This window comes from Passer montanus, unplaced genomic scaffold, assembly GCF_014805655.1.
Source record: "Passer montanus isolate IOZ18808 unplaced genomic scaffold, ASM1480565v1 scaffold55, whole genome shotgun sequence".
In the NCBI taxonomy this organism is placed as follows: domain Eukaryota; kingdom Metazoa; phylum Chordata; class Aves; order Passeriformes; family Passeridae; genus Passer; species Passer montanus.
The window spans coordinates 4,892,691-4,905,212 of record NW_024370485.1 but is presented as its reverse complement, the minus strand read 5'-3'; the positions used below and the strand labels follow the sequence as shown (position 1 = coordinate 4,905,212).

Sequence of the window (12,522 nt, the reverse complement as noted above, 5' to 3'; positions counted from 1 at the left end):
GGGCAGAGAGGACTCAGAGAGGATCCTATAAGTGTGTATAAATACCTGCTGGGGGATGTAAAAAAGAGACAGGTGCCTTTCTGCAGTATTTAATGACAGGACAAGCACGGATAGAAGTATGAGAAATTCTGTTAAAACATAAACCAAAAAAGTTGTTTTAATGTAAGTGTGATCAAACACGGGGGCAGGCTGCCCAGAAAAGCTATGGAGTTTCCATCCTTGCTGGTGTACAGACCCCAGCTGGACACGATCCTGGGCAGGCTGCTCTCATGGACCCTGCTTTGAGCAGGGGGCTTAGACTAGATAGACTCCACAGGTCCCTTCCAACCCCAGTGATTCAATGACAACTGTTAACCTGCAGATGAAAAAATGTCCACAGTTTGATCATACAGACACATTATCACCATAATATTCTAATATTCTCCATCGCCAAAATTTGCTCAATGGTCTCAATTAAAACAATTACAGGTATAAATTTATGCAACATTATTTCATCTGGAAACTTCAGACAGTTGCTAAGGCTCTCGGTGCTGTTTTCATTAAGCAGCACTTCTTCTGTGCTATCCTCATTTGATTCACTGCATAACTCACAGATATCCATAACTAAAACACAAGTCATAAATTGATTGATGAAGAAGGAATAGACAATATAGCAAGATCAGCAAATGCCCAGGTGCTGCTATGATGCAAGAGGTTCAAAAGGTTTTGCCATGTTCTTCAGTCTTGTTGCAAACTCACTAACTTTGCAGAAGTCTTTTCCCAGTGTGAAAGACTCTAAACTGTTTGGAAAGGTATCAGTGGATTAATTTGAACCCTGCATCTTCTTCCATCTCGGATGTGATTAGGTTTAGATATCTGTTTGAACGTCACTACTAAGCCCTTACTGGGAAAAACTGGATAAGGAGAAAGGGAACATCTTTTTTATCCAGAAATATGACTGTTAGGTGGAGGCAGAAATAGATTAGCACAGGGGTTTGGGAGCTGAGAGTATTCAAGACTTGGAACAGACCGCAGTAAGGCAGTGTCTGTGTTACATGTATGTGTGTATATATGTGAGAATTTGTTGTTTCTGCAGGAATCTCTTGCCTCTGGTGTTGGATTATAGTGATTTGAGGAAACAATTTAATCTAGGTGAATCAGCTTTTCTGAAAGACAACAAAGATTAGATGTTCACAAAACTGGGGATATTGCAGAAAGTGTCCATGCATCTTTACCGGTGAATGGTTCAAACAATGGTGGCTAACACTGACTCAGTAGCTAAGGAAACTGCTCCCTCCTTTGCCTCTGGATGTGCCTAGGCAGGAGTTTGGGATTCAACAAAGAAAGTAGACAGGTTCTCCAACCTCATATCCCACTCCCTTATTGAGCTGGCTGTGCTAAAGCTGAACATTGTACGCTGCAGATTCAAACTAATTCACTTCTCTCCCTCCCAAAAAAGGACCATCTGACTGCAGTACAAGGAGGTAGCTGAATTCATTGTAGTTCTTCAAGTCAGGACTTACCATACTTCCTCAGCCTGGATAGCAATTTACTGGGAACACGACATTAGATAACAATAAAAAGGAAAGACACTTTCTCCTCAGAAAGTGCAGAGCTGAGTCTGCAGTTTAAAATTAGTCACAAAAACATGCTGGGTCTCTCTATTTGATGTTGTTCTGGACACACACTTTCACTAGTGGCATCTGCTTCCCATCTGAGCTGGAAAATATATTTTTGAAAAAGATTTAAAATATCGTCCTCCTATTAAAAATTAAAAAGGTATGTTTCATAAAAGTTGTGGAATGATTACTGGGAATGAATTATTGTGCATACTAAATGTGGTTTTTGATGTATTTTAGATACACGGGAAGTTACAACTATGGTAGCTACAGCAACCAGCATCCCCATCCAATGCAGAGTCAGTATCCATCCTTACCACATGATACTGCTATTTCTGGACCACTTCACTACTCAGCTTACCACAGAAGCTCTTCACAGGTAATCTCCATTTATTACTTGATGATAGCTGTTATAATATTTAAAATAATTCCATTTTTAAATTTATCAGCATATTAGCTGTCTGAATCAATAAGCTGTCTAGATATTGATGGCTCCTCTTTTTTTATTTTCTAATATTACCTAGGTATTTTTTAATTTTAGTGGAGATCAGAAGTAGCTTTAGATTGTCAGTAAAAAGTATTAACTCTAAAATTCAGCAGTCTGGATCTGTTTTTGTTTTAAGGAGTAGCTAAAGCAAAAACAAATATAAGTATTTGTATGATTCTTAGGTGTTGGGAGCAGGAAGAGATCCCTAAGAAGAAATAAATGTGTTTTCATTTAGCTGAAGATGCAGAGACCATAGTGAATTCTTGTGGGGGTCTCTGCTTTTGAGGATACCCATGTTTAGGAGTTTGCCAAAACAGTGAGTTCTGCATATAGTTTGAATAACTTGAGGACACCACTGCAGAAGTTGTTTAATCTGTATCCTATAGTCTCCTACTAAAATGTTTCAAAATTATATCAGTAACTCTTCCACCTCACAAAGCTGAGCCAGGAGGAGCCAGCACAGATGAGATGTGAAGATCAGATCTGGCAAGAGTTCCAAAGTAATGCCACTATTGGAGGGCTTCAGTGCTCATGCAGGTGGTGCTTCCTCAGTGCAGGCAGCTGCTCTCTGGGCTCTCTGCTGGAAGATTGGCAAAGGGCAGACAGGCGGAAGGTGATGGTGTCAGGGTATTCCACTTCCACTCACACAGCACCACTTACTCTTACCAGAAATTTATAAAAATGTGTGAGGCACTGCCACACTTAACTATCATCACCGGACTGCAACAGTTTCATACCAGATGCAAATGAATTTGGTAGTGCTTTGAAACTGAGCACACAAAAGGTGCATCTCATTCTGGTCTTCAGATTCAGTCTGTCACGTGGCCTTAGAGGAGTTGTTTCTCCTTTTTATGCTTCATTAGCTGTAAGATAAGAATCATGGTATTGATCTCCTTAAAGCTTTTTGAGACCTATACAAACCCAAGATGCTCATTTGGAGCAGCTTAACAATGGCTTATGGAAAGGACAAGCTACAACTTCTCACTGATTTGTGTAGCACCTGGTCTGTCAGACTACATGAGGTGTCTGGCTTTGTCTGAGGGTTTTTACAGCTGCTCTGTCTTCACCAGGAAAGTGAATGAACATTGAAGTGCAGTGTCCTGGGACAGGTCTGTTGTTCTCCATTTTTCAATTATAGGTGTTACCCTGTTATCTCAAGAAACAAGTAAAGCAAATCAAGTTCAACACATTTTTAGTTTATTCATATCCTGGTTAACATGCTGTATGGAAGCAGTAGCAAACACTGACCTCAGGCAAATGTCTTTCATTCTGTAGTAGGCTGTCTCTACAAGTACATATGTCAGATCATTTTTTTGCTCTCTTGCTAGTCTTTGAACAGTCCTGAATACATATGAAGAACAGCTATGCTTTAATGATCACACTTTAAAAGAAAATTATTTCAATTTATATGTGGCATGTTCTTTCTCATGCTGTTTATAATCTGAAATGGAATTGCACAGCAGGACACAGCCAAAAAAACCATATCAATGTGCTTGTTCTGTATTGAGAGGAATTACAAACTGGAACCTTACTTTTGAAAAATTATTCCAAAATATTTAACAGTTTGATATAAAATTTGCTGACAGTGTTTTTAAAGCTAAGTTAGCATCTGTAAAATGCCTTCTCTGATAATAAATCCTTTCTTAGCTACTTTTTAACCAGAAAAAATGTTCATAAGATGTCCTAAGAAGATGTTAGAGAAACTGCTCTTTTTCTAGTGGTCTTTGTGAGGGGAACATGTTGATAGGAGTTGCAGTAGGACTCGTGATATTGCAAAACAAAAATACAGGAAGCCAAATTTACAATGAATATATCAACAGCTGCCACTATACTGAAACCAAAGGGGCTGCAATGTGCAGAGCTGTGGGTGTATAATCAGCTGGGAAGAGGAGGCTTTGACCATAACTTTCAAAAGACCTCTTTGTTATAGTCTACATTCTGGCCAAATATAGAACTTTGGCTCAACTTTAGCAACTATTCTACCATGCTCTTTAGGACAGTGTCTAGGGATTAACTCCTACGAAAAAAAAAACAACCAAAATCTGTGTATATGATAAATTCTCTACAAACATGGATTCAGGGAGAGCCCTTGTCCCAGACAAGGATCTGGGCCAAAGCAGGTGGCATGTAGTTGTGGTGAGGTTTAAGCTGCAGCTATTAATAACTATTTTGGTCTTGAAGAACATCATATCCAAGCTCTTTCTATGGAAGAGAGTGACACATTCCAGGTTTTATCAGCTACTTTGAGAATTTTGATTTTGTGATTGGAATCTTTAGAGTGAGGCTGTGCTGGGCAAGAAGTCACACAGATATAAATATTTTACTATTTACTATTTTAATATTTATTATTAACTATTACTTTACAGATCTCAAAAAGCGCAGGTAGGGGGTCTGGCAGTATAGGCTGACTAATTTCCACTGATGGCTAAGACTCTTTTTGATTACAGAAAGTCTGTTCAAACCTTGGTCTTAATCCAGATTTTTTCTTCTTCCCTCACTGTCTGTGAGTAATTCTCAGAACAGTTCCTTACTTTTAATGCCAGGCCTGATTGCTCATTTCTTGACTTGGCTTGCTGGCCAGGAGCCTGGCAGACAAATGAAGAATGATCTACATATTGATCTGTTACTACCTAATTCTCTAAGCCATAGTGCAGGATTGCATACAATATTCTGATGCTACTCCACCATCATATATAAGGGGATTCTTTAGTGTGTGTGTGTGTGTACATAAACACATCTATACAGAGACTTTATTTCATCAGTTCTTTATTTCTTCTGCTTCTGTGGTTTAGGTACCAGGTGCCAGGGTCGAAAATGCGCAGCAACTCTTGCCCAAAGCCTCTGAGAGGTCTCATCAACCTGTGTTGAGTTTAGCAGAGAGTTACAACACCTTCACAAAGTCACAGTGTAGCCTTGACTGGCTTCTGAGCACAGCTTTTGTCTGCAGTGTTCACCCTGGCTGGACAGGTCTTAATCCTCTTTCAGGCTCCAAAGTATTTCAAGTCACATAGTTCTACCTTTTCCTTAGACACAAACTAATTCAGGCTGCACTATTTTTTCTTTGTAAATTTTCTTTGTAAATTTCAATGCTAATAACACTTTTAGTAGGAAGAATAAATAGATAAATAAATAATTAGAATAATCTGCAGCAGTATACATTTTAACATATCTGGTAACATATAAAGATGCACATCTTTAACTGCAAGTATCCTCACGTGTAGCTGTAGTGAATCACGCTGTAGGTTCAGTTATCCAGGTCTTATCTCTAGCAACAACCAGAAACAGGTGTGTGGAGGAAAAGTCTCAGAAGTAGGGTAAGTAGAACGTAGTCCTTTCACCAGCATAGCTCTGACAACTTTGGCAAGAGCTGACCTAGGGATATGCTGAGTAGGATGCAGCAGTTGGAATGATGTTTTTGTAGCAAACCACTCTCCATTACCCTGTCTTGGAGCTTTTTTGTACATATGGACTTTGTCAGGCATTGCATGAAATGTTCATTCTCTTGTTATTGCACTGGGTGCCCTAGGGTTTTCTGGGTGATGAGGAATAGTGAATATTCATTCTCTGTTTATCTACTGTCATCATTCAAGACATTATAGATCTGCATCACTCCTTCCTCACCTCATCCCTGTCATCTCTTGCAGAATTTAGCATTATCATCTCTGTAGTTTCTGTTGTGGCAGGTGCTCTGTGCACAGGACTTATCCAAGGACTGCAGGGCAGGTGTAGTCTGGGGAGGCTGTGAATGTCCTGTTCTCCAAGTTGTGCTGAGCAGGGAACCTGATGGAGCTGGAGCTCCCCTCCAGCCTTTCTGTGCAAAACCTGACTCTCAGAGTAGGTAGGAGGGCCTCAGCCAAGAAGCTGCCACATTAACCACCTAGAGCTGAGAATCCCTCCTTGATGCCACACTAAACACAGTCCCATTTTACCTTTTCCCCTTTGCTGCTTCCAAAATGGAACAATCATCTCCAAACAGCCAACCTCAGGTGACAGAGAGCCATAGAAGCAGCATAGCAATGTATCTCCTTTTGTACCGTGAAGCTCCTATCCTTAAAGAAAAGAACTAATCTATCTATTTATTTATTTATTTACTTATTTATTTTTGCTGCCTTTAAGGTGCATTTATGAAGATCATAGTTTACTTCCATGGCATGGGCAGAACAAATCACTCTGGAAAATGCTGCAGCAGTACAGTCTGCTGTTCAGCAGTAGATCAGGTCTGCACCTCTGAGAGGCCCAGAGCACAGTGTTTGGGCCATAGTTAAAGGAAATTTAAGCAGTGTTATTACTCTGACTCTTCTGAAGTGCTCGGGGGAGTGCAGTGGTCTCATATAACTTCCCCGGGTGCAGCATGCTGCACTACCCAGTTTTTCTGTAAAATACTGCATGCCACAATTCCACTAAACCATGTCTTCGCTTCATATACCTCTGCAGCAGGATTTTCTAGAAGCAGTACTGGAAAACAGTAGTAACTTTTTTGTGACAATGGGGGAGCCAGAGAAATCCTCTCTCAGACAGAGCCCATGCTTCAGTGTCCATTCATGTTGTTCTGGCTCATCTACTTTGGGAAAAGAAAAAGGGAAAAGTTCTTAATCTTCCAGCACACACACATTATAAACTCATGACTATACCAGTGCAGTAAGAATAACACCCTCCCCAATAACCACTCTGTCATCAAACAGCTGGTAATGACAGAAAGACAGAAATACTGCCCAAATCCCACCCATGCAGCAAGAGTCATTGTTTCCAACTGTATGGCTTCATAAGGGCCTCAAGACTGTTAGCATGTAATTGAAGTAATTATGTATTGAATGCAACAGGAAACAGATGTCTTCTTTTGAGATAATTACAAATAGCATTTTCCGAAGGCTCCAAATGCCACTCCCAAAAGTACCAAAATCACTTAGATGGACTTCAGAGTTTCACTTGGCTTAATTAACAGATTCAATAAGGTTCAATTTATGGAGAAAAGGGTAAATTTAGGGTGATAAAGATGCCTTTAATCAATAGTTTCAATTATGTAATTTTGTAAGACTTAAGCATATTTTTATGAAGTTAATTTATAGCCAGCTGTCCACAATTCAGTACTTTCTGGCATGTGTTATAGTAGTGGCTAACACGCAACATTAATTTACAGCATCCAGCAAAAGTGGGAGCTAATACCATGTAAAGTCAGAGCCACATTCATAAGGAAAATATTTTGCTGTTTAGACATTGAAACCTTTCACTTCCGTTTATAATTGGTTGGTGAGTTGAAAATAAGGATGAAGAGATTATTCTCCATCCCTTCACTGTAGAACCTCAGCCTTCACTTCATGGGAAGACATATTTAATGTTGTAGTTTCTAAAATAATACTAAAATAAATTGAATTAATTTTACTTTTGTGGGCAAGGCCTTAACAATAATCTGCTCAAAGTCTCACAGGCTTAAAGGGCTTCTTGTCTAGGTCTAATGGCAGCAGTAGTAACAAGTGTGAGTCAACCCAGAAAATGGTAATTTCCTGTCAAGAGTCCTCCAACAAATGTCGCTTTTATATCTGGCAAAGATCACTAGGCCCCAGTGTTTTGAGTTCAGCTTAAGCACTCTTCATTAAACCGGATGTAGGGTGTGAAAGGTGATTCAGCAGCATGGGCAGGCATCCGCCCAGATGGCTCTGCTTGGGACACTCCAACAAGGCTGAATAGATGCTTCATGGGGTGAGTTAATAGTCAGGCAGGGGCCAACAAGTACTTTAAAAATATTGTCTTTCAATAGTCTCTTCACTCCAGGGAAAAAGAAGCCACTGAGTCATTTGTGATTAGCTGACCTACCGTTACAAAACTTTCCATCTTGCATTCAGTCATAACAGAATTTATTGTAAAATACTGGATATTTAGAGTCCATGTTATTTTCAAGCAATTATTCTTTTTACATTCATGACACATTCATAAACACAGCTGCATCGGGTGCACTTGATGGAAAGGAAAAGCAGCACACTGCATCCTGTCCCCTCATGCAGACCTGTTCCCCTGCCTTCTCAGTAAGCCTAAGCATGGCCTCTGGGCTGCACATTGGAGGAGGAAGATCTTTCTGAAGGTCATTCTGGGAGACAAGATTTCATTCACTCACTGGCACAAGTTTTGTGGTTCCAAACGACCAAGAAGACGTAACGTGGCTTCCCCACATACTGCTGGATACAACAAGGGACCCACCACAATATTCCCAGAGTTCATTCTCTTCTTCTTGATGATAGGTGAACGTTTTTGCAGTCTACAGATTTTCAAATAGCAAATTATCCTGGCTGAAGACGGATTTCTCTTGGCGTTTGTAAGGGATATGAAAGCACGTAATTCCCCTGTTCGAAGTCCTAACCTTCATTTCAAACCCTCAGAGGAAAGTTGCACTGAGTTAGGATGGCAAAGGCTTCTGTTGTGGTTAGCTCAATTATCTCGCTGTGAAGAGAGAATCCCTGGTGTATTATGGCAGAAGTCTAGGGTGACTCTGTTCTAAGTACACTCTTTAGTACAAGAATCTACAGTGATTTCATGTATAGATCAACAGGTAATAAAGGCAAAGACCACCATAACTGGTATCAAGTAAAACGTACTGAAGACAAGGAAGAAAGTTTTTAGCTTGGGCCACATATTGCTTCCAAGCTTGAGTTTCATTGTTGTTGGTCATTGGAAGCTCTCATCTTCAGTGAAAGTTTTTGGAAAGCCAACAAGTCTGAAGACTTGGTTCTCCTTCAGAGGAATATAAGGCTATTTACACTCAGTATGTGAGCTCTGTTGAACTATCCTACTGAAAAAATTTTCCCTGGGGTGAAGATGGAAATTTAGATGGTGTTGTAGAGACCTGTTGTCAGTGTTGCCAGGACAGCTTATTTAGCTGGATTAGAACAGTGTTGAAATGCCAGTGTTCCAGGATGGTGCTGCAGTTTAACACCCCGTTTCAGCAGCTGTGATGGCACAGGTAGATCCAGCCTGTGTGGTGATGGGAAGTACAGGCTAGATAACACCTTTGATGTCTTCCCTCTCGTCTGCCTACTGGCCTGTCTCCCCAGGACATGCAGGGATGTGCTAAATCACTAACTACAGTATGTTGGTCAAAAAGTCTTCTTTTTCTCCTCTCTAGTTAGGAGGGCCAGCGTGTGGCTCTGAGCTGCCTGAGGCTTGTGAGCAGTTCAAATACGTTTGCCAAGGCTGGCCTGCCTTCCTGGCTGTGGTCTGAAGGGAGACAGCACAAACTCCTTCCTCATGGAGACATTGCTGCAATTGCCTTGGGCTGACGTAACAGTTGCTGATGCAACTGATTAACCCCGGGCCCATCCACAGTGGGGTAACGTAATGAGATCCCTTGGGAATCTCTGCTACCTCCCCTCCTAGGAACACCTACTCCAGATGTTCTCTCCATAAGCCTCCTAAATACGAGGAAGGGGTTTTGCAGCCATAGAAAGCTTTGGCATGCAGCTTGCAAGGTTTGTAAGTATCAGAAGTGATAGTCCTGCTTTGGTGACAGCTTTCTAGTTAAAGAAATACCACAGTGTCAAACAGCCCAAGGTATGGGAATTTTAAATGTGACACTTTTTTGCAGAAAAGGTATAAAGATGTAAAATGTAGAAGGTCTGAAGATAGATGGCTGGCCAAGAGTAATAGGGATCCTCACCATCTCTGTGATGCACATGGATAACAGTGGGACAAAACAGGGAGAGCCATTCCTCAGACACAGCACACAGATGATCTGCTCCTGCAGGACAGGCAATAAGACAAATACATGCTAAGCAAGCCCTCATAAGCACAATTTACTTTCTGCTGCTGCAGTCTGTGGCTATAGATGGCAAAAGCTGTTCTGTTTTCCATCCTATCTTGTCCTTCCTTAGTAGAAGCCATTTGTCAAACTTCGAGTTCTAGTTTCAAAGTGTCACTGTGAACAGCTGGGGACTAGAAGGATAATCCTCCTGTCTGCCTCTTCCCATAAGTTCTCCAATTAGCTGCTGGTTCTGGAGTCAGACCACACTGTTTTCCTGAAGAAATTGTCAGGATGTCTTGTGAACACTTTAAAGGGAAGGCACCTTCCCAGAAATAAAGATTCTTTTGCTCCTCTCCCTCAAAACTCACTTGAGTGAGGAAGAGTTAGGACATTTTATTTTCTGATTTTTAGTAAATAGCAAGTTTTTTAGTAAAAGTGGGAGAAAAAAAGATTAATTCAATCCATTTTTCTCCTCCCAGATACACCTAGCACTTTGATAAATTAAATCAGTGACTGTTTTGCAAGACTTTCCCTGAAACTTTGGTTTACAGCAGACGATGGTGTCTGATTCGCCTTCAGTATGATACCTTGTTGTTGGATAGCTGCTAATTCATATGATTTTGGCTTTTCTAAACACAGAATTGTGACACCACCATCCCTTATTTTAAAATGAAGTATGTGACAGATGATTCTTTGATTTTTTTTTTTTTTTAATTCTAGTACCCCTTCAATGGCCCAACATCAAGAATGGAGCCCTGTTTGATGAGCAGTACTCCCAGGCTGCATCCCACGCCAGTGACTCCACGCTGGCCAGAGGTCCCAGCTGCCAACTCCTGCTACACGAGCTCCTCCATGCACTCCACGAGATATGGCAATTCCAGTGACATGTACACGCCCCTGACAACACGCAGGAATTCTGAGTACGAGCACATGCAACACTTTCCCGGCTTTGCCTACATCAATGGGGAAGCCACTACGGGCTGGGCTAAATGAAGATGACTGGTATCAGCTGAGCCCACACACTTACAAGAGTTACAAACGCTTCGTGCCATGTGGGACTTCTTGTGGATGTTCTTCAAGGGAGGTGAAAATGGAAAAGATCCCGGGCAGATAAATGTAGTTCCTAATGTGGGCAGATTGCAGACCAGTATGACCGAATATTCCTGTAGCCGAAAAATACTTTTGTGCTGTTCTAGACCACTTTTTGGGCTGATCAGTGCCTTTTTTAATTCTGGGACAACCCTGTGTGCTCTCAGTTTGAGTGAGCCAGTTTTACCCCCTCTCTTATTGACAAATGCTAATGAGTCTTACAAAAAAAAAGTACTGAAAACAGGACCTATTTATAATTTGAATTAAAGACAGGAAATTTGCCCTCAGCAAAGCTCTGTCATATGTTCTTTTAAGCTCTTAATGCATTCCTTAAAAACCACTCTGCCAAGTCATCACTTACTCATATCAATTCCTCTGTCTGGTTCCTTAAAAGGACACGTGTTGCTGTAGGTTTCAGTTTACACCTAACTTTGTATATTGATGCACCTTTCTGTTGATCCAGTAAGTTTGATCTTGACAAAAGAGAAGAAAAGACATGTAGCATTGAATTATACACTGCCTTAAGTTGACTGTTGTTCTTATTATATATGTATTTGTGTTGAGTTTGCACAATCTGGAAAAATCTAACTTCTCTGGTCGGTAATGACAAGGTAAGAAGGGACTTGGGGACTGGGAAGACTTTGGATTCAGAGCCACATATGTTAAATATAATGATATGAAGCAATTATATAAAGAAAATGACAATGCAAACATGATTATTTGCTTAATTATCTATTGACAGGTATGAAACTGTTCTCTCAATTCCTTCACATGGTGATAATTCTCTGTACGTCTACAAAAGCAAAATTCAAAGCTGTGCCTTTGAAGTTATTCTGTACTGTGTATGTGTGGAAAAATGTATTGTATTTTGGGGAGAATTTTTCTTAGACATTTTCCTTCAGATTTGTAGCTATTTGTGAGTTTTTGTTAGTTTTTATTAACATAGCTTTTTTTCTGTATTATAAAACGCACCAAGCAATTATGGTGGACCTATTACCCTATGGGTAAGAAATAAATAAATGGAAATATGACAACAGGCATTTTAGTAGTTGTTTTGTAAATAAAATCTTTGATAGCACCCAGTGTGACAATAACCATGTTTATGTCTCAAATGGACATAAGTGTTATTTGTACAGTTGTGCAAGATATATGAAGGATTTTCACACCCAAATAAAGTTCTTGAAAGTAAATAGATGCCAGTGAAATTTACTTAAATAAAAAAATTCTACAAGCTAAAGACCTTCAAAAAAGGTTAGATGTCATCATGCTTTTGTCCAAGGAAGGACTCAAGAACAGGTACAATTTGTGGTGGTGGACCTCCTCCACTTGCCTGATGGATTGGTGATCTTGACGTGCCAAGGTCCCTCCAAGGACCAGATGCCTTGGTGAGATGTCCGTGGGTAGATCTGACCAGTAACTCAAGGCTGGATCTTTGGAAAGATCGGGATGGTGCTGAGGCCAAGTACCACTCAAGGGAAGCCAGAGGCACTTCTGCTCTTTTTTATAGTAAATTTTTAAACCAAAAGAAGACTAATCCCCATTGACTGAAAAAGAGAAGACAATGAAACTATTTTAGCATACAAATATTCCATATCCTTCAACACCTTTGGGGACAACTC

General features: G+C 40.4%; 1 protein-coding gene across 2 annotated transcripts in view; it reads left to right on the top strand.

The window, feature by feature from the left end:
- The window catches only part of RFX4 (regulatory factor X4), an 87,040-nt gene extending 74,985 nt beyond the window's left edge, over positions 1 to 12,055 (top strand). For both annotated transcript variants that reach the window (XM_039725608.1, XM_039725606.1), the window contains exons 17-18: positions 1,839 to 1,977; positions 10,535 to 12,055. In XM_039725608.1, coding sequence (XP_039581542.1) covers positions 1,839 to 1,977; positions 10,535 to 10,807 — 412 coding nt within the window. In that variant the 3' untranslated portion in view covers positions 10,808 to 12,055. The remainder of the gene's footprint in view (positions 1 to 1,838; positions 1,978 to 10,534) is intronic.
- The last annotated feature ends 467 nt before the right edge of the window (positions 12,056 to 12,522 follow it).